The sequence below is a fragment of the Schistocerca americana genome, chromosome 1 (genome assembly GCF_021461395.2).
Source record: "Schistocerca americana isolate TAMUIC-IGC-003095 chromosome 1, iqSchAmer2.1, whole genome shotgun sequence".
Taxonomy (NCBI): Eukaryota; Metazoa; Arthropoda; class Insecta; order Orthoptera; family Acrididae; genus Schistocerca; species Schistocerca americana.
In genome coordinates, this window is record NC_060119.1 from 368,298,308 (window position 1) to 368,323,958 (window position 25,651).

Sequence of the window (25,651 nt, forward strand, 5' to 3'; positions counted from 1 at the left end):
CTGTTCGCGCGCCTGACCTGCGCGTGACGTCACACGCGCCGTGGTTAACGAGCCGCTACTTGAACCGTGATGGATCACACATCGGGATTGGCTCGCCGTGCCCCCGCCGGCCGCTCGTGGCAGTCTATCGGCAGCTGTACGTGCCGGTCGCGACCCCCCGGCGCCTTCTGGATGCTTCGGGCCACGCATCAGCTGATTGCTACTGGCTGGGTCATCGGCCGATTTGGTAGGCGACTACACTGCTAGTTAAGTTCGCTACAACGTTAAAGCAATTTTCTTCCCGTCTTATGATCACTAATTTCGTCCTAGAAGAAATACACTACTGGCCATTAAAATTGCTACACCACGAAGATGACGTGCTACAGACGCGAAATTTAACCGACAGGAAGAAGATGCTGTAATATGCAAATGATTAGCTTTTCAGAGCATTCACACAGGATCGGCGCCGGTGGCGACACCTACAACGTGCTGAAATGAGGAAAGTTTCCAGCCGATTTCACATACACAAACAGCAGTTGACCGGCGTTGCCTGGTAAAACGTTGTTGTGATGCCTCGTGTAAGGAGGAGAAATGCGTACCATCACGTTTCCGACTTTGATAAAGGTCGGATTGTAGCCTATCGCGATTGCAGTTTATCGTATCGTGATATTGCTGCTCGCGGTGGTCGAGATCCAATGACTGTTAGCAGAATATGGAATCGGTGGGTTCATGAGGGTAATACGGAACGCCGGCTGGATCCCAACGGCCTCGTATTACTAGCAGTCGAGATGAAAGGCATCTTATGCGCATGGCTGTAACGGATCGTGCAGCCACGTCTCGATCCCTGAGTCAACACATGGGGACGTTTGCAAGACAACAACCATCTGCACGAACAGTTCGACGACGTTTGCAGCAGCATGGACTATCAGCTCGGAGACCATGGCTGTGGTTACCCTCGACGCGGCATCACAGACAGGAGCGCCTGCGATGGTGTACTCAACGACGAACCTGGGTGCACGAATGGCAAAACGTCATTTTTTCGGATGAATCCAGGTTCTGTTTACAGCATCATGACGGTCGCATCCGTGTTTGGCGACATCGCGGTGAACGCACATTGGAAGCGTGTATTCGTCATCGCCATACTGGCGCATTACCCGGTGTGATGGTATGGGGTGCCATTGTTTACACGTCTCGGTCACCTCTTGTTCGAATCGACGGCACTTTGAACAGTGGATGTTACATTTCAGATGTGTTACGACCTGAGGCTGTACCCTTCATTCGATCCCTGCGAAACCCTACATTTCAGCAGGATAATGTACGACCGCATGTTGCAGGTCCTGTACGGGCCTTTCTGGATAGAGAAGATGTTCGACTCCTGCCCTGGCCAGCACATTCTCCAGATGTCTCACCAATTGAAAACGTCTGGTCAATGGTGGCCGAGCAACTGGTTCGTCACAATACGCCAGTCACTACTCATGATGAACTGTGGTATCGTGTACCTGTACACGCCATCCAAGCTCTGTTTAACTCAATGCCCAGGCGTACCAAGGCCGTTATTACGGCCAGAGGTGGTTGTTCTGGGTAGTGATTTCTCAGGATCTATGCACCCAAATTGCGTGAAAATGTAATCACATGTCAGTTCTAGTATAGTATATTTGTCCAATGAATACCCGTTTATCATCTGCATTTCTTCTTGGTGTAGCAATTTTAATGGCCAGTAGTGTATATCACTGCCCTAAAGTGCAACACCAGAAGCGATAGCAAAGAACCAAATTTTACATGTTGCTCGTTTGCTGTGTGGTAGTAGGAAGAACACGTGATCAAATCTGTAACTGTCTGGCGATATATACAAGGTTCGAAATGTAATACATAGCTTTAATCCGGCTGGACATAGAGTCCATCTGAACTCGGATGACAGAAACGGGTACGTAATTCCTCGCTGCTTCAACTCAGAGCCAGAATTCATCAGTCGTACTGGCTGGCGAATAGTAGCGCGTCAGTCGCTCAGCAACGCAACGACCAGATGTTTTAAGTGGCTGAGAGACCTGGAGAAAGTGCTGGTCAGTGTAACAGCTGAATACCTCCTATGTCGAGATAGGTCAGGACAGCACAGACAACTCGTGGTCTTGCGTTGTCTTGCTGAAAGCTGATGTAATGGAGATCGCAAAGATATGGTACAGCCACGAGCCCCAACACATCAGAAATGTAGCGGCTGTTGTTCGATTACCGGCTATCTGATGCAGAGATTTTGGAACATATAGTGTGTTTGAACACTATGAATTACCTCAAAGGTAACAGTCTGTTACATATAATCAGCACGAATTCAGAAAATATCGTTCTTGTGAAGCACAAGTAGCCCTGTATTCGCACGAAGTAATGCGTGCTATCGATAGGGAATCTCAAACTGATTCCACATTTCTAGATTCACAGAAGGCTTGTAACTAAACTGCGTGTCTATAGTGGATCATCTAAGTTGTACGACTGGATTCGTGATTTCCTGTCAGAAAAGTCATAGTTCGTAGAAATAGACGGAAAGTTATCAATTAAAACAGAAATAATATCCAGCGTTCCCCAAAGAAGTGTTGTAGGCCTTCTGCTGTTCCCAATCTCTATAAACGGTTCAGGGTACAATCTGAGCTGCCCTCTTAAATTGTTTGCAGGTGAAGCTGTCATTAGAAAAACAAATCCAATTGCAGAATGGCTTAGACATGATATTTGCATGGTGCGAAAAGTGGGAATTTACTGTAAATAAGGAAAAGTGTGAAGTCATATGCACATCATTACCAAAAGAAATTCGTTAAATTTTGGGTACAAGGTAAGTCACCCAAATCTGAAGGCTGTCAGTCAACTAAATACCTAGGAATTACAATTATGAAGAACTTAAACCGGAACGATCACATAGCGTATGTTGTGCGAAAGGTAATCCAAAGACTGTGTTTTAGTGACAGAACACTTTAAAGATGCAGCAAGTTTGATGAAGAGGCTGCCTACATTACTCTTGTCCGTTCTTTGCTACAGTATTGTTGAGCGGTGTGGGATCCTTGCCTGGTAAGATTGACGGAGGACAGCGTAAAAGTCCAAAGAAGGACAGCTCGGAGTGAATGTCATGGATACGACAAACGAGTTGGGGTGGTAATCATTAAAACAAAGGCATATTTTGTTGCGGCAAGATGCCTTCACGAAATTTCAATCACCAGCTTTCTGCAGATTACTTTCTTGGTCCCGATCTGCATAGGGAGAAACGAGCATCGTCATAAAATAGAGAAATCAGAGCCCTCACGGAAAGATTTAAGTGTTGGTTTTTCCCACCTCTGTTCGAGAGTGCAACATTAGATAAATAGTCTGAGGATGGTTCCATGAACTCTCTGCTATGCACATAGTGTTAATCGTGGAGCAGTAATGTGGATGTAAATGACATGATAGTGTTGTGTGCTCGGATGCCGGGCTGTGTAACGCTGACGAATGCAATCTGGCAACGTTTGTTTTCATTTTAGCCTCCACATACAGGTATGTCCATTTTTATTCTGTACTCCGTATCTGGACTCGTCTGAAAGGTGGTGCCACTGCCGTGTCCATTGTTGCCATTGGGCACACCACTGTCAGTGCCCCTCTGTTGTCGCGTCTAGGGAAGGCGCAACACTGGTCGTCGTACTGTCATTCGTCAGTGCACCGGACATCATCGCACTGTCCGCATCGATAGCTGTCTTGCTGCGGACAAGTCCATTTCCTGACGGAAGATACGACATGTGACTGTGCGATCCTGCGCGGCCTAACGAACAACATGTCCATTTTCTCGGGTACCATTGCCGAGGGTCAATTAAGATCTTCATGACGCTGAGCATGGCCTTCTGAACTCATCGATTCTATTTTCACAGTCGTAGGATCCCGACCAACATGAGAAGCAATACTGCAGGACGATAAACCGCAGTCTCAGGAGGCCACAAACTGCCACTGCCGAATTCCGATACGTGCTGATAGACGTTTCTGCTTCTTACACGAAACCTAACACAATCATCACACAGGTAACCAACATTTAGATTAGCTTTCTGAAAGAGAAACCTGCCGTCTAATCGTTTCTTTAGATAGCGTGACTGCTATCCCCTTTGTGTGGTTACGCTGAAATGCTATTCATTTGCGTGTCAATGCATGAAACACACTCCACGCCTATTTGATGTTTTTTTTTTTAAACGTCGTGTTCATAGTGTTGCAATTTTAATGGACAGCTCTGTGCCTCTTTATTAGTTACACGTTTTTTTAAGGGCCGAAAGCTACCTCCGTCCAGTTCACTAAACTGAACCCTTTATCCTCACCTCCAGTTCTTTCGTTCCGTTGTCCTCCCTTTGTTGTAAAATTAACTGCTCTTGGGTGACTCTGAGTATCATGCTCCCTTGCTGTCTTTCCCTAGATATTTTCTCGCCCGTCTTCTTGGCACATCGCTGGTTCGTACTTTTTTTGTTGACCACATTCCAATACGATTGCTGGGAAACTTTCCCTTGTTTGTGGGAGTATGTTAGGGCTCTGCTTTGTCACCTCTGCTGTTTATTCTTTTCTTGGACGTCGCCATAACACTCATTCGACATCTTCTGGAGGATTGCTCGTCGGCCTGGGACATTTACTAGATTGGATTAATAGCAGAGGTAGAAAAGATCTACTGAAAAGCGGCGCGTTCGTCACTGGTCCGTTTAGTAAGCCGAGAGAGCTACGGAGATGCTCAACAAATTACAGCGGCTAACGCTACAAGAGAGGCGCCGTGCATCCTGGACAGGTTTACTGCTGAAATTCCGAGAGGACTCGCGCACCATATTACTTCCTTCCACAGGCATCTCACGAAATGACCACGACAAGAAAATCATCGAAATCACAGCTAATACGGAGGTTCACCGATAATCAGTCTACCCACGCAAAATTTCCGGAGTGGGTATGAAGGTGGCGGTGGAGGCGCGGGGGAGGAGTAGGGGATAGGAGGGGGAGGGTAGGAGGGGACGAGTTAGAATGATACTCGACCCAGGGGTATATTGTTGAAACCACGTTTACTGCCGCAACCGGGTAAAACCTACGCCGGCCGATGTGGCCGAGTGGTTCTAGGCGCTTCAGTCCGGAACCCACTGCTGATGCGATCGCAGGTTTGAATCCTGCCTTGGGCATGTATGTGTGTGATGTCCTTAGGTTTGTTAGGTTTAAGTAATTCTAAGTCTAGGGGACTGATGACCTCAGATGTTAAGTCTCATAGTGCTTAGAACCATTTGTAAAACGTACAACAAGAAACAGACCAATCAAGTCATGAGCAGTACCTGCTTAAAAAAGAGCATAAGGCCAAATAGTTAGGGGGCAGCGCTCCCTCCACATAAAAGTGGTCTTCAAAAACTGAACTCTATCCCTGCTCCGACACACAAACTGACATTAATTCAGTATCATTCTGAAGAGAGGAGGAATATGAAACGATTACTGACTAGCAGCAGGCATACACAGAACCCTTTGTCGCGCTATCTCTAAACTATTTCGCTATTCGTCGTGAAAGTGATAAGAGTTTTCCCCTCGTATCTCAGATCCCGGCTTCGTTATTGTGCACGAGCCAGACTCAAGGGAGCATAGATGAGATGCTAAGAAGTCACAGCGAACCGAAGTCACCAAATTAAAGCCCAATTACACTGGACAGTGGTGCGTCCCACCACTATGTATCGCGCAGAGTGTTGAACAATGCAAAAACTACTCGACTTTGTTATATTGAAGTCATTTACCGACAACATTCGAGAGCATCGTCTTCCATGGTGCGATCGTGAACAGAAAGCAGCACTGGGCACAGTCATATAGCGTACATACCGACTCGGTGTCCATGGACGAAAGTCATGTTGAAGAAGAAACAAACAAAAATGTAGAGACACTCAGTGAGAATAAGCTGCCTGACAAAAAAAAAGTTAACTACGCAGAAGACAGTCCACGTACACATAATCGGTGGATATGTAAATGATTCGAGTTGCAATTCTTTGCCACGGGTAGAGCGGCCACTGGAGTGCTTTATGTTGTTCGTGTTCAGCGTTGGTACCAAATCTGTTAGGATATAAACGGGAGCTGCGCTGCATTCCGTTATTAATAGGATTTATTATCAAATCCTAATATGATGGCTAGTTTTTTGCGAAGTAGTTTAACCACGTGTTCAGGGTACAGCGCGCCCAGGGCAAGCTGATATTTTCCGGTAGCCCCTTGAATCTCTGCAACCTGAAGAGCTTTGTTGATATGCTGCTTGCATACAACGAGGACGGTGCGATGTGAGTTTGAAAACGTCAGCAGAGTTAGTGTTGCATAAATGACTTTTAAATATCTAAATATGATGTGGAACGCAACAGTTGTTTAGAAAAATAACAGTAAATGTGAACTGTATCATTATTTCTTGAGTCCTTACTGTGAAGAAAACTATAACTATTCTCTTCTTCGTAAGCGGAGATCCGGACTGCAACTGATGGCGAATAAAATTTAATTTTTTTAGTCTTCGTAGCAATATCATAATAATAAACTGCTGTCTGCTAGTTGAAATAACTTTGTTCACATAGGAAAATTTGGTCGTATCTTCTTCTGCCAGGAAACGTGGTACTTACAACGAACAAGTCTCTTCAATGTTGTCCTATAAAAATCTGTAATTGCTGATAAATCCAAGAATTCCTCTGTTTGATAGTATAGTGTATACCTGTCCAACCAGTCTGGTAGCATCTTTGAGGCAGTCGTCGCCACTCTGAAAGTATTTGTACCACCTGAATGTGGTAGACCGAAGTAGAAACATTTCTTGGAAGCGCTGATCCACTGATAGCGTTCGAGATTCCTTGTTACCGACAGATCCATTAACTGCCGTCAGACGAACAGATGAATCTTGAGTATTTGAATACAGAGCATATAATGACGTAATTTAATAGGCAAAGAAGTAACTGCCACTTTCTCACATGGAGCCTCATGTTGTAGTAGTCTGTATGTTGCAGTACCCGTGTATGATAATACACGGTCTCTTGTAATGCTATCGACGTGTTCCTCTCTCTAGCTGTGTAACACGTTTACCCAGTCCCAGAGCCTTGTTTACCGTCATGAGAGCACAGCGAACCATACTACTGCGACAGCACGTCACTTGCGTGTTTGCCATTAATGACGAAGCGTAACACACTGACGTACGACGCTTCAATGAAAATCGATAGTACTACGCACCGTTTCACGTAGTGGCCGAGTGGCACACAGAGACGTCTCCCTTAATGTATTTACAATTTGCTACTCACTATATGACTCATATGAATCCTGCCGTAGATAATGTTTTGTGTATATAAAAAATACTGAACCGCAACATACACGCGGTTGACTAAATAATAGAAACCTACGCAGTATCAGACAAGAAGCAACACAATGTGTAAAGAAAGAACTCGTGTGAGATGAGACACTGCATAGCATTCATCAGTCAACATTTAACCACCAAATTGTGTAATTTATTAAATCATCGGGGATAAATCGATAAGCAAATACAGAAAGATTTATGATATTGTAAATGTTGTGTTGGCAGAAGAGCCAACACCGTGTTACTAGAGGAGGCCCAAATGCACGCGTTTTAGCTCACGCAGGCTGGCGTGAGGAGGGAAGAACTATACTGACGTGAGGTCTGGAACATGACAAGGAATTAGAATTCAGAAAGCGGACTTAATTAGTTTGATACTTAACTTTAATCCATTAATGATGAACGTCGCTCTTGACGGTACATGATTCATAATATTATCTGTTCAGGATACATAGTAACTGAATATGGCGCCTTGCTAGGTCGTAGCAAATGACGTAGCTGAAGGCTATGCTAAACTGTCGTTTAGAGCGTATGCAGGCAGTGAACCATCGCTAGCAAAGTCGCCTTTACATCTGGTGCGATTGCTAGGCTGTCTCTCTAGACTAGACCTGCCGTGTGGCGGCGCTCGGTCTGCAATCACTGATAGTGGCGACACGCGGGTCCGACGTGTACTAACGGACCGCGGCCGATTTAAAGGCTACCACCTAGCAAGTGTGGTGTCTGGCGGTGACACCACAGTAAAGAATGTGAAAATTCACTTAGAGGAGATACCATAAAAAGTCAGCACCAGAGGGGGCAAACTACATTATGAAATAAACTTGATACCTCGTAAATTATCATACAATGTGGCAGTTCTCAAACAACAAACACCGAAAAATAGTAGAGGGAAGTTTTCAGGAATGTTTTAGGGATTGGAAACAGAAAAGCATTTAGATGAACAGGAAATCACAACAAAACTTCCAGATTACAGATGAACTCACAGATGCCATCAGGAAATGACAAATACAGTTATAGTCACACACATATACAGCGCATAAGAACAGTCAGAAATAAAATTGTAAAAGTTCTTTTCTCTTGAAGAACCGCAGCCACTGGTTACCATAACCATGGTCTAACAGAAATTCGTATTCATTGAAAAAATCACTAAAATCGAACAAAATTCAGCAGCTCAATTACAAAAACGCAAAATATTGAGGAGCCTGCTCAAGAAAATATAATATGAACTGAAGACCACGGAAAGAAAAAGCAAGCGAAACAACGGATACTGCCACAAATAACTGAATGAGAAAGATGATAAATAAGATCACACGTTTTCAGTTGGAAGTACTGTATAAAATAGAAAAAGGTACATCAAAATCATTACATAATTCATTCTTGCATGTGGAGAAAGTCCTAGATTAAAAGTACTATTTCTGCAATCCATTTGACAGATTTCGCCTTGTAACAGGACATTTCGAAAATTATGCAAGGAGTTAGCTAACTATCCAAGATACCGTGTCCCATCTTCATGGAAATGGCCTATTGAAAATGTAAGCAGTTATCACATTCGCAGATCTCACGGAAAAGCAGAATGTTTACGTTGGGATAGCTTAAAATGTTCACAAATATAATGAGTCTACCATCACAACTGCTTTTATTTTCTACCGTAATTAGAGGCAAGCAGTAATCCGTTTACCGACATCACTAAGTGTTCGTTTGATCCTAAATTTATAAAAACGTGAAAGTAAACGAGCTGATGACTTAAAATCTACAGTTTCTACTCGGAGAAGTACTAACAGTTGTTACCATATGAAAGGTGACAAATAAAATTGAACAAGCTTTGTAGAAAGAAAGTCTGTCACTTTGGGCTCTATACAAAAGAGAATAGCACTGAATCCGTTTCGAAAGTCGCAAATGTTACCTCATATTCCCTTTTGACTTAATGGGTGGCGCTTGATTTGATAGGACAATGTTGGTTACCCTCACGATAAGGGCAACGGTAAACAAATTTCAGGTCTACGGCAGGATAATCAATGTAGTAAGCAAATTTCAGATTAGATAAGTGGAAGTGTCTTTCCTCGTTTCATAAATTAATTAGGTCCTGTTAGCTTTCACGTATTAATGAGCCTTAGACACCGACTAAATTCACCCTAAACAAATCTAAACGATTTAAAGGACTTTACTAAGCAATCGCGGCCCTTCTACATTATTTACTTTCAAAACGTTACTTGTAGATACGAAAGTTATAGCTATCGCCAACTTCAGGGACCTCTTGCTACGATCTGAGTTGCTACTTTATTGGAAGCGTATGCGTTACTGTCGGTTTTCTGTTCTTTTAACAGTTCCGATATGTTGCAATATTTCCTTGTAATATTGAAGGGTTGTATTGATGACTTTTTATTATTGCTCTTTTTTAAAGTGCAGCGCGCTAGTTTCTGAGACGGGAGCCAACCTGAATCAGATCCGAGCGGCGGATTAACAACTGTTGGTCTGATATACCGGCCAGCCTGATTGTGGTTCTTAGGCGTTTCCCACTTTCATTTAGGCAAATGTTGGCCGGTTCCCAGTCTCCGCCTTAGAAAATACGACCGACACTCAGCTCAAATACAGAAACACTTACAGAATAAAATTTACACGATTCACAGACAGGCGGCGCACATGACTTCTCTCCCTTAGGTTAACTGGCGAGTGGAGGGCAGTTTTTCGGATCATAAAAACAGTGACCACCGTACTACGGAATAAACGCTAGAAAAGTATTTGTTCAAAACTTTTCTAGGCCGCACCAAGAGTCTTTATCAGAGATAAACAAAGTACTGGAATCATAAGCATTAAACTTCTAGGGCAAAGTTTTGTACCACCCTCATGACTTGCATACTTTGTGCATTTTTTTCATCAGGAGCTTTTTCCTCAATAGTATTTGCAGCCGAGAAAATCGCTACATACCCTGTGTTAGGGTGAAAGTAAATCTGCATTTCAGTACAGCATGCATGGTCTCCAGTCGCGAATAGAACAATGCGGCGTCTGTACACTATTCAACATTCAGCTGTTGTCGTGAGACCCTCAGCATGGCAGGTCTGCCTTGTAGCGGTTGTCCAGTCATCATCATCATATCATCATCATCATAATCATCATCATCTGACGACCACTAGCTACAAATTATGGCTTGTAGTCACCCCAAGGAGACTGCAACAGAACTGAACACATCTACTCTGGAGGCAAATGGGAGAGCTGCATTGACTCAGATTCTACACAACCATGTCTACACAATCAATTTAACCCCTAGGGATCCATTAAGAAATGATAGTTCAACCCCTCCACCATTAAGCACCCAGCTGAACAAAGAAGTTGAGCAAGTAAATACCAGAAATGGAAGAAACACTTGGAATGGTACCTGTATTTACCCATGTCTCTTCAGTGCGCCTAGTTGCCTTTGAGGGTATTTTGAGATCTGTAGAAGATGTGATCTTCCAACCTATTATCCAGCCCTGCAATCTACATTTCGGTGATAGACTTGTCTTTGAAAAAGATAGTGCAAGAGCACACAAAGCCCAACTCCTGAACGCCTTACAGCAGGAGGGAGGAAACAACCAAATGTAATGGCCTGTGGTGTTCGCAGACATGAGCATTACTGAACAAGCTTGGAAGCAGTAGGAGTTTGTAATGTGCTGGCAAAGGAATCCTCCTCACACAATGATGAGCTTAGGAGTGCCATAATGTAAGGAGCAAACAGGGTTAGGCGGCATCATATCGACTACCTTGTCAACAATATGTCAAGAATGATCCAAGGATATTACAAACTGGAACAACATGGTGTGGAATGTCACCCAGCTGCAGATTTTCATTTCACATATCGAGTGGTGTTCAATGAGTAATGCAACACATTTTTTCTTGAAGCTGGTTGGTTTTATTCAGGCATCCAATACACTATATTATTCCCAACTCTTTTGGCTATAAACCCTATTTTTCAATATAATCTTCATTCAATGCAACATTCTTATGCCACTTTACTGGGAAGCATGGTACCACCTTGCTGGCCGACGTCAGAGCCAACATCTTGCTGCATCAATAACCTCCCCATCATCCATGTACTGCTTCCCATGGAGTGCATCTTTCATAGGGCCAAATGTATGGAAGTCGGAAGATACAATATCCAGGCTGTAGGGTGGATGAGGAAGAACAGTCCAGTGAAGTTTTGCGCCTTCCTATCAGGGTGCACAAACTTGTGTGAGACTTCCATTGTCATAGAGCAGGAGACATTTGTTCACATTTTTGTGGCAATGAGCATGCTGAAGCCAGTTCTTCAATTTAAGGAGAGTAGCACAATAACAAGGGTCGTTTGTGAAGTTCTCAGAATGGAATAGAAAAGAAGTATTTACATCGCTGAAACTTTTTTTTTCGATGTAGTCACCCTGCAGATTAATGCACTTGGTCCAACAATGTTCCAGTGCCTTGATCCCATCTCGAAAATGAGTTTCCTCTAGGCCTGCACAATAGTTGTCAACTCTGGCTGTCAATTCTTTATTTGAAGTGAATCTTCGTCCACCAAGAAAAATTTTCAGTTTTGGGAAGAGATGGAAGTCTCACGGAGCCATATCAGGTGAATAAGGCAGGCGTGGCAACAGTTCATACCTTAGTTTCTGTAATTTTGCCATGGCGAAGGCACATGTGTGCAGGCGCGCGTTGTCTTGACGGAAGATGACTTTCTTCCTAGCTGAACCTGACCTTTTTTCGCGTATCTTTTGTTGCAATTTTTTCAAGAGGTTAGCGTAGTATTCTCCGGTAATGATTTGCCCAGATAATCTCCGAACAGAATTCCCTTCGCATCCCAGAACACCAATGCCATGACCTTTCCCACCAAAGGAATTGTCTCTGCTTTCTTTCGTGGTGGAGAATCAGCACGTTTCCACTGCTTTGATTGTTGTTTCGTCTCTGGGTATAGTAGTGAACCCAAGTTTCATCTATGATTACAAACCGGTGTGGAAAATCTTGTTCGTTTCTCCTAAAATGGATCAAACATTGTTCCAATATGTCAATTCTCACGCATTTTTGATTATCTTGCAGATATTTTTTTATTTCTATTTCTTCAGTTCGAATGTGATACACCCTTTCAGAGGACATGGGGCAAGCATGAGAAATTTCATACACTTTCAATCGGCAATCCACCATAACCATTTTATACACTTTTGCAACGATTTCTGGAGTAGTGACAAACCTTAGCCGACCACTCCTCGGATCGTCATCTAAGCACTCCCGACAAAATTTAAATTCATTTGTCCACTTGGTAACAGTTGAATATGAGGGAGCAGAGTCTCCCCCTCCCCTCCCCCCCTCCCCCGTGTATTCTGGAAATCGGCATGATGACCTTTGCTTTCATACCTTTCTTTACGTAGTACTTAATCACTTCTTGAATCTTGACTTTTTTTTTTTTTTTTTTTTTTTTTTTTTTTTTTTTTTCTATCTTTGCAAACCAGTACACGGGAACAACAACAGAGCCATGTCACCACCACAGCTGTCTTCCAAGAGCACTGACATGGCACATGTTTACAGGCAACAGTCCAGTGAATATCACGTGAACAACTTGTTGCCCTGACACTAACCTCTGGTATTGATTCCGAGAACTTTTCAAACCACCCTCATACTTCAGAGTTGACTGTTGCATCATGTGAAAGGACATCAAACAGACTAGACCCTTCAGAGTCCTGGAAGACCACCACCATGACTTCACCAGCTAAGGGTGCAGGTTTGGACTTTTTCTTCAGAGGAAAGATGATGTAGTGCCACTTTATGGATTGTCATTTTGTTTCCAGTTCAAAATGATGAACCAGTGTTTCATCACCTGTGATGATGATCAATAAAAAAATTGCCACGATCAGCCACATAACATGCAAGCAATTCCACAAAGATGGTCCTTTGCTGCTCTTTATGGTCTTCTGTCAAGTGGCAAGGAATTCACCTTTGAATACCCCAACCAGTGAATGAGTGTGTCAGCACTACCAACAGAGACGTCCAGTTGAGCAGCAAGGTGTGTGATTGTGATCCACTGATTACTTCGAATGAGTGTGTCCACATATTCTAGCATTGCATGTATATGGCTGGCTGACACACAGGAGGTCGGATAGGTTTATGTGATCTTGTTCTGATGATGACAGATGCCTTGCCCAATAACTTACTGTGCTTTTGTTCACTGCTCATTCTCCGTAGACATTCTGTAGATGCCTATGAATGTCTGTGATGCTCTGGTTTTCCGCCGAAAGAGACTCAATTACAGCCCTCTGCATGGCAGGCAGCTGTGTTACAGTCACCATTCTGGAAGCTATGTAAAGTTCCACCACCAATTGGAGCTTCATGAAACTATAGTGGCTGAAGTGGGAATATTCCATGATGTCCTAAAAAAATTCCGCATTTTTTAACCAAAATTGGCTGAAAAAGAAAGTATTGCGTTACTTATGGAATGCCTCTGATATGTGCAAAGCTGTGCTCTTTTGCACAGATTGCCTTTCTTTGTGTTATTGTTTGGCTTTTATTTCATGGTAAGATACATTTTTTCAGATTCATAAAGCTTAGTCTTTCATTACCTGCACCCCTTGTATCTAGACCTACACACACACAGAGATATGCAAGTGGCGCTGGTGCAAAACTTTTCTTTTTTTTAGAAGTTTATATACTTCTATATATACTTATATACTAGCAGTTTATATACTTCTTCTTTACTTACGAGGATACCATTATAGTGCTGGTAAAATAAGCAGTATAGAAATTTAAAAATGTATTTATTTTATTCTTCTGGAACTAATTTAGACTGTTTTAGGTTTAGACTGTTTTAGGCTATTTAAGGCATGGTACTAGGATTCAGCTCTGAGAGTTGGGTGGTCAGCTTCTTACTGTCTCCTCCCCTCCCCCATCCTCCCACCCACCAAATATAACATGCTGGCATTCTCATTTTCACACTTGCAGAGTGCCATAGATTTTAATAGTAACAAAAACATAATACATAAAATGTAATAATAATAATAATAATAATAACGTCTGAGAAAGGAAAGAAATAATAATAATAATAATAATAATAACAAAATTTTTAAAATAAGTGCTTTACTATAAAATCCAAAAAAAATTCAGTTTAGAGAAATACAGTATTTGAAAACATTTGTCCAAAAATTTAAGAACTACATTCATCATAAATCAATTTCAGAGCCCTAATAATAATAGTCTCCCCCCAACTTCAACAAGGCCATATGTTAGACAATATAAAATTAAAGTGTGTGGTTGCCATTATCTGTGTTTCACTTGGCACTATGATTACGAACACAGGTCTGCAGCTTATGGCTATGTGAGAGTGCAAGGTGCTTGTTGACTCTGTTAGAGTTCATCCATGTACAGGAAGGCAGTCTTCCTGTTGTCTTTCTTTTTTTTATTTTGTTAGTGATGGTTCTTTCCCTTTCTGTCTTGCCTTGCTTAAGTTCCTGTGGTTTTTCAGTCCTACCCACATACTTATAGACCACATTAGATTGTTGGTAACAACAGGTACAGTCAACATGTGAATATGTGCCTTTACCCAGCTGAAATGTTACTGCTCAGACCGAAACCCATCCACGTAGACAGGTGCTCACTGGTGCTGCAAATTCTCCTGTGTTAAATGTACCTTCTTGCCATTTCCACTTCTATAATCCTCATTTCTTTCACCGTCCCCACCCCCCACCCTCACCCCCTTTGTATCTCAACTTGGTTTATTTGCTAAGTATGTTACTGGTGTTAATGCCATGGAAGATGTGAGGGATGGGGATGATACACCATGATTTGGTAACAATATCTGCAAGTTACTGCAAATTCAGATTGTGCTATATGGTAGATTAACATGATGCTAAAATAGTTACAGAAATAAGTGAATGGTGAATTTTTCTTCTTTAGTGCCAGTAGCATAATATATGTCTGATAAAGACATGATAAATTGAGTAGATGCACCAAATAGCTGCTTATAATAAATACTCTTTATTTATGACAGACTGTTTTGACTTCATCACCATTTTCAAGTATGTCTAGATTGATGTGACGTCCATATTACATCATTAGTGGACTGTCTTATAACTGTCATTGTTTTAATAAGGTGGTAAATGTTATCAATATGTTGAAAATGAAAAGTTAATTACAATGTGATGGTAGTTTGACAGTTCCACTCTTATGCTGTTGTGTCGTAACAGTGGAACTGCCAAACTACTGTCACATCGTAATTAACATTGCATTTTCAACATATTGACATCATTTACCATCTTATTAAAATTGTGACAATTGTAAGACAGTCCACCAATGATGTAATATGGATGACACATCAATCTAGACATACTTGAAAACGGTGATGAATTCAAAACAGTCTGTCATAAATAAAGATTACCTATTACAAGCAGCTTTTTGCTACACCATTGCCTTCTGCTAGTACTAAAAACATCTTGTTACGCTCTCTTCTATTGCTCACTCTGTTTCATCAATGTTGCACTCTGAATTTAAAAAAAAAAAAATGATGATTTCCAGAAGTAAGAAGAGGCATGGATGAACGTACCTCAAAATCACAGTACTGACTGCATTCACATATTATGCAGAGGAAATCTTGCTGAGATTGAATGGTGTATACATTGAAAGTATTTGCTACTGTGTCTTTAATTAGATATATTAAAGTACTGTCATCAGTTTGTGGCAGAAAGTTGCTATGACAGGTATGAAACTCTGCAAAAGCATGCTAGTAACACTGAAGTAATACCTTGAGTGCAGTTTTGCAAGTTTTGTTGAATGCTGAAAATGAGGTACATACTTCATCTTCTCTGTCATGCCAGAGTTTACAAAATAGTACTCACTAAAACATCATTAGACAATTATACTGTCGCAGTTCAAATGTAGCTTAGGTGAAGTGTGTCCCCTGTGTCCTCTGTATTTTCAAAGTTGCAGAGGATAGAAAACACAAGCTTCACCATTTTTAGCTTATGAGACAATGGTCAATAGCTTCATAGAAAAATGTTTGCAATTGTCTATGGAATCATGATTGTACCTGAGCATGCACCTGTTCATATGAAACAAATTGATGGCCATGAATATCTTCCTTCAGGACTAAAAAAAAGATTGTTGCAGAAGTTTCACTGGGAAGCCCTTACCCATCTTCCATATAGTCCCAATCTCTTCTCATTTGATTTCTATTTGTTTGGAGCTCTGAAGTCAGACAGCCATTCCACTCACATTGCTTGGGACAAAGAGATGCATGCCTGAGTAAAATCATGGTTCCACAGGAAACTCAAAACATTTGTCCATGAAGGCACTGGCTATCTAGTCTCACTGCAGGACAAATGTACTAACAATTATGGTGATTACTTTTGAAATAACAGTTTACTTTTTTTTCCATTCATCTCATTTTCATTTGACTGCCCCTTTTAGCACTGTCATAGTACATATATTCTGATCCTAAAGTATCTAAATCACTCACATTCTTTGACTGTTGTCAGTGTGCAGTCATTTGCAAAAAGCAGTAGTAGATAACATCAGCTATGTGTATTACAGGGGAATTTGTCTGCGACTCGTGATCGTGCGGTAGCGTTCTCGCTTCCCACGCCCGGGTTCGATTCCCGGCGGGGTCAGGGATTTTCTCTGCCTCGTGATGACTGGGTGTTGTGTGATGTCCTTAGGTTAGTTAGGTTTAAGTAGTTCTAAGTTTTAGGGGACTGATGACCATAGATGTTAAGTCCCATAGTGCTCAGAGCCATTTGAACCATTTTTGAACAGGGGAATTTCTTTGTAAAGCTGGCTGCTTCTTCTAATTTAACTATGTTAATTTATATTTTATGGGAGCATAATTCAAATACAGCAATTTATGGACAGTTAATTGTTAACAGAGCTTATAGAATCAAATTCAAAAGGCTATTTCTCTAGGTTAATGTATGTATTGACTCATACCATATCCTTAAAGATAATCCTTCATGACAGGATCTGCAGTACATGAATGACTGGGTAAATAGTTGTCTCATGGTAGCTGTTAATATGTAAATTGTCAGTCTTCACCATTTAACAATGTATAAATACTAACTGGTAAGTAACTTAAGAAATAAGCCCTTTTGCTAAGAGCACAACATGGTCTTGTCTATATAGTAAGTAGATATGAACAAAATCATATATAGTAAGTATTGATATTCTTTGATAACCCATGACTTGCTACCAACAGAGGACACCTGTTATGGATACTCTTACAAGTACTGTGAACTACACTCCTGGAAATGGAAAAAAGAACACATTGACACCGGTGTGTCAGACCCACCATACTTGCTCCGGACACTGTGAGAGGGCTGTACAAGCAATGATCACACGCACGGCACAGCGGACACACCAGGAACCGCGGTGTTGGCCGTCGAATGGCGCTAGCTGCGCAGCATTTGTGCACCGCCGCCGTCAGTGTCAGCCAGTTTGCCGTGGCATACGGAGCTTCATCGCAGTCTTTAAGACTGGTAGCATGCCGCGACAGCGTGGACGTGAACCGTATGTGCAGTTGACAGACTTTGAGCGAGGGCGTATAGTGGGCATGCGGGAGGCCGGGTGGACGTACCGCCGAATTGCTCAACACGTGGGGCGTGAGGTCTCCACAGTACATCGATGTTGTCGCCAATGGTCGGCACGTGCCCGTCGACCTGGGACCGGACCGCAGCGACGCACGGATGCACGCCATGACCGTAGGATCCGACGCAGTGCCGTAGGGGACTGCACCGCCACTTCCCAGCAAATTAGGGACGCTGTTGCTCCTGGGGTATCGGCGAGGACCATTCGCAACCGTCTCCATGAAGCTGGGCCACGGTCCCGCACACCGTTAGGCCGTCTTCCGCTCACGCCCCGACATCGTGCAGCCCGCCTCCAGTGGTGTCGCGACAGGCGTGAATGGAGGGACGAATGGAGACGTGTCGTCTTCAGCGATGAGAGTCGCTTCTGCCTTGGTGCCAATGATGGTCGTATGCGTGTTTGGCGACGTGCAGGTGAGCGCCACAATCAGGACTGCATACGACTGAGGCACACAGGGCCAACACCCGGCATCATGGTGTGGGGAGCGATCTCCTACACTGGCTGTACACCACTGGTGATCGTCGAGGGGACACTGAATAGTGCACGGTACATCCAAACCGTCATCGAACCCATCGTTCTACCATTCCTAGACCGGCAAGGGAACTTGCTGTTCCAACAGGACAATGCACGTCCGCATGTATCCCGTGCCACCCAACGTGCTCTAGAAGGTGTAAGTCAACTACCCTGGCCAGCAAGATCTCCGGATCTGTCCCCCACTGAGCATGTTTGGGACTGGATGAAGCGTCGTCTCACGCGGTCTGCACGCCCAGCACGAACGCTGGTCCAACTGAGGCGCCAGGTGGAAATGGCATGGCAAGCCGTTCCACAGGACTACATCCAGCATCTCTACGATCGTCTCCATGGGAGAATAGCAGCCTGCATTGCTGCGAAAGGTGGATATACACTGTACTAGTGCCGACATTGTGCATGCTCTGTTGCCTGTGTCTATGTGCCTGTGGGTCTGTCAGTGTGATCATGTGATGTATCTGACCCCAGGAATGTGTCAATAAAGTTTCCCCTTCCTGGGACAATGAATTCACGGTGTTCTTATTTCAATTTCCAGGAGTGTATTTTCAGCAAAAACAATCTGTAACACCTTTAGTTAGGTTTCCGAGTGTAATGGTACAGAGCTTAAGGTCCTGCTGGAGGGCAGAATTAAAAAGCTTACTCTGTCATCCAGATTTAGGGTTCCCATTGTTTTCTCCATTACATCAAATATATATCAATAAAGCCATGGCCCATTTCCTTTCCTTTCCTTCTCCAATTAAATTAGTGCTCCATCTCTATCACCTAACGTTTATAGGACAGTAAATTCAAGCTGCCGAACTTCCCTTTGAAGGATTTTGTAGTTTTGATTTTTTTTATATACAAGGTTAATAATGTTATTATGGAAGCATGGTTAGCATTGGTAAGAAACACTTTGATGTGATTACAGTTCATGTCTTAAAATTTATTATTAAAATAAGATGTGACTCATTAACGATATGCATTTTCAGATTGAAGCTGCATTGTGTGAGCTCCAGTTCACAATGGAAACTGTGAAGAAAATAGGGCGAGTCTTTGAAAGTGAACTTGAAAAGGGAATACATGAGGAACCATCTTCTCTTCAGATGGAAAATACATACATACCAGAACTTCCTGATGGAACGGGTAACTAGACAAAAACCGTAGCACTCTTTGGTTATTAGTTGTATGTTTGAGTCTGGATAAAATCTAAATTCACTTTTTGTGCACACTTTGTTTCAGAAAAAGGGAAGTTTTTAGCCCTGGACTTGGGAGGTACTAATTTTCGTGTAATTCTTCTTGAACTGGATGATGGTAAAGTCACTGATGAAAAGGTCAAGCACTACCATCTTGATGATGAATTAAAAGTAGGATGTGGTGACAGACTATTTGGATTTCTGGCAGAATGCATAAGTGATTTCGTAAAAGAACAAAATCTGACTGGAGCAAGACTACCATTGGGTAATGTATGAAACAATGACAAGAAATATTAGTGTTTATTACATTCACCATTTACATTTAAGATAGTTTGCTGGTCTGAAAGAAAAAGTAGTAAAGTATTATGCAGATATGCCATTAATACTTATAAAATTTTGTTGGTGAAAATTAATTTTCTTCTAATTCAACTCTGATAATAACCTTAAAAAGGCTCATATCAGTGCAACCAGGTGTAAATGCCCAAATTACCGGATACTGAGGCCTAAATATTGACCATGTCCCACACAAATTCTCTTTTTACTGAATCATTTACTGTATCTTATATACTGATCCAATTTTCAAAGTGGTTCAATTAATCATACTTGACAATATTTTTTATGATAAATAAGTTTTGTATGGGGGTACACTTAAATGCATATCATCACTGTCAGTATGAAAAGTTATCAACAAAAAACACAAAATATGTATGTGAAAATAACTAGACTCTGAATAGAAGAGCTACTGATATCATAATATCAGGAAACCATGCACAAAAATATGATAAGTAGTAGATGAAATAACAGAGAGAGTCCTCCTTCTGAGTGACCAAGTGTACAAAATCCACTCCCCCCCCCCTCACACACACACATACAATCTTAGATAACATTCTTTCAGCATTGTGTTCCAAATGGTGTAACTAATGAAGTAGTTATCATAGCTGGGGTGGGTGGGATATGGAAGAACTAAGAGCCATTGAAAGGAAAGGAGTCAAGAAGAAATATACCTGTGAGGAATGTAGATGTGTTTGGAGAGGAGGTGCTGGCATCTGCACAGGGAGACAGGGAACATTTATGAAAAGTACTGAGAAAATATAACATGGGGGTTTGGAGGATACAGAATAACAGAGAGAGATAATGATGAAGAAGATGCAAATGGCCAAGGGTGAAATGGAACAGTATGATGGGGAGAGTGAGGCTATCTTAGTGGCAATATGGTGGAGTGGAAGAGGAACAAGAGAGAGGATAATGGGCTTTGGAGAACAGACCAGCATTGAATAAACGGCAGGGGTTGTGGGAGAAAAGGTTATATACCAAGAGGGACTGCCACTTTAGCAATTATTGGGGAAAGGTGATTAAGATGGCATGGGCTGTAAAACAGCCATTGAAGTCAACTGAGTAGTGTTCTCTTCAGCTTGGTGTCCTGCTTGAACATGTTCACAGTTTAACAATGATAATTCATTCTGGAACATAGTTTGGTTGTGGTCACTTGTGAAATCAATCACATCATCTCCCCGCTCTGCTGTAGCTACTACACAGCATCCAGTTTGGTATTATCACAGAACAACCATCTGGATGAATATATATCACTAAACTGTGATAAAATGTATAACAGACCACCCTGTTGCAGAGTGTTCTCCCCATAAAAAGTGTAATTGGCCTAAATTTCTGCTTCACAACCTATGTCATCAGGCCCCTACCTCCCAGTAAAATCTTTTTGGCATTGCACAGATACAACATCCAAAACATTTTATTTGTTGCCTCAACTAATACGTATTCACTAGCCTCTTATCGCCACATACCTCTGTCTTGTTTCTTATACCACACTGATATGAGCCTTCCTGAACCCTTACCTTGCTAATACAACATACTCTTGAGCATCTGAAAGTCTCTCAGCACACCATTGGACGAGTTTTGTGTGATGTTAGGCTATTAATTTGGGAGTATATAACTTCAGGCTTGTTTTCGTCCACAAAGAATCAGTGATGAGAATTTAGTGAGCTAGAGGGTTTTCATACTGGTTGCATTTACCCTGGAGCTTTCACAATTTAACTGTGAAGCAGAAAGACCTGGAGAGTGTTAAAACTATAAATGGTTGTAACAGACCTAATAAATTACCACCCCCCCCCCCCCCCCCCCCACACACACACACTGATATATGTTTGGGAGTATTCAGTTGCAGGGATCAACACTTTATAGCTGAGTGGACGTAAGTTGACCTCTGAGAGTTGCAGTATGCTGGGTGTGAGAACTTTGCGTGCCTACCGCAACCAATCACATGATGCAGTTTTGTAAACATCTCTATGGCAATGCCTCAGTGTTGCGCCATCACTGTAGACAGCTACTGTTTTTGCCTGTAGCTGTTTGAGCATCACAATTAAAAGCTGGGAACAGTACTGGTAACTGTCAGGGATCTTCTTACACTGACTCATTTATATCAATGTTTGCTCCCAGAATGAATCTGTGAAGAGAACTGAGTGAGCTGGACATGTTCCACACTAGTTGCATTTGCCCAAGACTGTTGTTTGCAATGTTACTGTGAAGCGAAAATACCAGGTAGGCATTAAAATTAATAATGGCTGTAGCAGACATAAAAAACTAACTCATACATTCTAAGGCATATTTTACAGAGCAACTGTCAGACATCAATGTCAACTAATGCATGAAATTTCAATTGCATCTAAGATAGTGAGATGAGTGATGGAGTGAGCTATCAGTTGGTGATGGTACCTGTTATTCATGTTCTTGGTGCTGTCCAGAAGCCACTGATTGCACAACTGAAACTGCAGTGCAGCATAACAACTTCATTGGAAGTGATGCAAAGCTATATTTTCTGGTTGGTGTTGGGCTATTAATATTGTCAAATATCAAAATGAACAAAGGCATTCATGGAAAAGTTTTAGACAACACCATCTCCCCCATACTGTGGCAGCTACTTGAAACAGAACTTGTATGCTTCAATTTGATAATGTTCATGACGAAAACACTTTATCACACGTTATAGAACGTACATGTTAGGTGGATTTGATGAACTGGCATCACTGACGTTCTCACTTGAATATCATAAAACATCAAGAGGACACTTGTGCACCACTTGAATTCATCCATAAACATTCCAACAATTACTCACCAAGCTTCAGGAAGAGTGGGTACAAATTCCACCTTCAGTGTTTCAGCACTTAATGAAGCGAAACTTCCTGCCAGATTAAAATTGTGTGCCAGACCAAGACTCAGACTCAGGACCTTTGCATTTCATGGGCAAGTGCTCCACTGACAGAAGTACAGCCATGAAGATGAGTTGTGAGACATTATTGGATAGCTCAGTTGGTAGAGTATGACTGTAGGTGTCCATCCTTTCCGTGTGTCACATGAGTTGGATTCTTTGCGTATGCATTGAAAACACAATTTCAGAGACTCATAGATTTCTGCTCTGGGTCTTGGATAACACATTCTATCTTTTGTTCTTGGTTGTAAGATTTTTCTTATAATATTAATTTCTTTTATTTTAATTGCTCTTTTAATGTTTTACCAGAATAAATAAAAAAATAAGCTTCACATGAAAAAAAAAGTGTAGAACCAGGTTCTACATAAAAAAAACTGTGTACATTTTGTCTTAAACATTTGTTTTGATTCTTGGTAGTTGGTACTGTAATTCAAGAAAATCCATGTTCTCATTTTTGCATGGAAACTGGTTATGGGTAAATAAAAAGTACTTATTTACTTTGCAAATTTTGATTCGCTAAAACTAAAACTCTCCCTCTCTCCCCATAGGGTGAGGTTTGAGAGAGAGGAATTAGTTTTACAAATATTGTCTCTCATATTCATTTTTTCTGCAGGTTCGGATAAGTTTTGTTTGTTTCATGATCATTAGACCACACAACTGTAAATTATCACACAAATCATCTGACTAGCTAACTAACTAACCAAATATCCTACTTATTAACAAGTGAACTCATTAGCTAACTGAGTAAGCAAAGTAAAAGACTAACTGAGGAAAAGATTTTCTTGAATTACAGCACCAACTACAGAAAAAGAAAGGTTTAAGACAAAATGTACATAGTTTTTTATGTAGAATCTGATCCTGCAATAAAAAATGGGGGTTGCCATTTGAAATTTTAAAGTTGCCTCCCACCCCACCCCCAGGGGGCTGGGGTGGTGGGCTAATTTTAGCACCAGCAGATATCCCCCTCAAAAACAATCAAACTTGGATTCTTCATATTTTTTCACGTGAAACTTATTTTTTGAGTTATTCTGGTTTGTCAGCTTTAAATTTACACCCTGTATAATGTCAAATTTTACAGTTCCAGGAAACACTTTTTTTTTAAACTGAAATGTTGTTTCTGTATCAGATAGATCTTGTTGATGAAATTTGTTGTTCTGCGTATCTTGCTGTAAATTTCTGTGCACATAGGTCATTCTGCTACATATTTTGCATCCTGAAAGTATTCAGATCCAGTTCTGTCACCCAATTTTTAAATTGCACAGCAGTAAATAAAGTGAATTAAGATATAAATGTGTCCTTGAAGTAATGTCAGTTGTAAGTTATTTAGTGTGTTTTATCTTCATATGGATTTGAAAGCATACTTTTTTTTTGTTATCAGCAGATGGAAGACAGAACTGAAATCCCAGCACAAAATGTTCATTCTTTATTATGGAGAATTCCTGTCCCTGAATTGTGCATTCTCAGCAGATGACAGAGAACAAATTTATGTTACTGTTGGTTAAGTGTTATAAGCTTATACTCTCGTACAGGCTTTTAATGTCTTTTATTTTTTTCTCATTAGTCTTTTGTTTCTATTCACAGGTTTCACATTCTCATTCCCAATGATACAAAAAGCACTTGATGTTGGAATTCTTGTGACATGGACAAAGACATTCAACTGCCCTTCAGTTGTTGGAAAAGATGCAGTCCAAATGCTGAAGGATGCCATTCACAGACGTGGCGATACACATGTTGAAGTTTTAGCAGTTCTTAATGACACAACAGGTATAAAGCATAAGGTTTTACTGCTTTCCAAATCACAATCAAGTGCTTCTATATGTCCCTTGATGGGTCTTTTTAGTATTAGCCAGTGTTAGAATGTTCAACATAGATTTATCAGCTATTATTAAGGATAATGTTACAGGAACCTTGGTACAAGGTGCTGTGCTGGACAACAGAACTGCCATTGGGCTAATCCTTGGCACTGGCAGCAATGCTTGCTATTTGGAAAGAGCAGACAGAGTTCAGCACTGGGAGGGCCAACGACATGGAGAGAAACAGGTGCAGTATATTCTGATTTAGTACTTCTTAATGAAGTAAGAAATAAAACTACTGTGAAAGAATTAGAATTTCCTGTAGATAAAAAATAATTAGCTCTCTATTTTATAATTAAAAGCATTCTTTGACATATATCAAAGGTGTTTCTATGGATGTGCTAAGCATTACAGAATATTGTTCCAAAGTCACAGAAGAAACTGAACAGATGCACCTAGATGGACACATGTTAATATCACACTACTGTAGGTCAACTACAGACAAAGGGGGAGTGCAGAAAGTGGAATAAAGTCCCAGGCCATAGACTTAAATTAGTACTTCATTGAACAGTTCTTTAAGTGCTGTAATCTGGCAACAGACTTGGAAACACACAGGATAGCAGTTCTGACAATGTGCAAGTATCCACCACCAGATGTTTCAAGCTTAATTAAGTAGTTAGAGATGGTACTAATACGTGTTAGAACAAATTATTAGCTACTACACCACAGTAACATTCCTAACAAGAGCATGACACAGTACAGCAGCTATGGAGGATTCATTTAAAAATGTAACTGTTATCCATGAAATGATGATAACTCCTTAATAAATGGTTTATTTGACCATGATTGTCAAATAGCTGTGATAAAGCATCCCTATCAGCCAGGTTTAGCTAAAAAGGACAAAATACAATTTCACAGAACCAGAACTGATGACACGCACACTGTTCAGTGGGAAGAGTTTTACCAAGGACATACAGTAGATGAAACATTTAATTCTTTCCTTAAAATGTGAATCAATGAGTTGTGGCCGTCACTGTGGATTCCATGAGAATGTTTGACCAACATCTGGGGTCGAAGTATTTTGTACCAAGAA

General features: G+C 41.4%; 1 protein-coding gene across 1 annotated transcript in view; it reads left to right on the top strand.

Annotated features, from left to right (window-relative positions):
• Window positions 1-25,651, top strand: part of LOC124600483 (hexokinase-1-like) — a 284,884-nt gene that overhangs the window by 231,509 nt on the left and 27,724 nt on the right. The window contains exons 3-6 of the mRNA XM_047136165.1: window positions 19,342-19,495; window positions 19,592-19,810; window positions 24,347-24,529; window positions 24,669-24,805. Coding sequence (XP_046992121.1) covers window positions 19,342-19,495; window positions 19,592-19,810; window positions 24,347-24,529; window positions 24,669-24,805 — 693 coding nt within the window. The remainder of the gene's footprint in view (window positions 1-19,341; window positions 19,496-19,591; window positions 19,811-24,346; window positions 24,530-24,668; window positions 24,806-25,651) is intronic.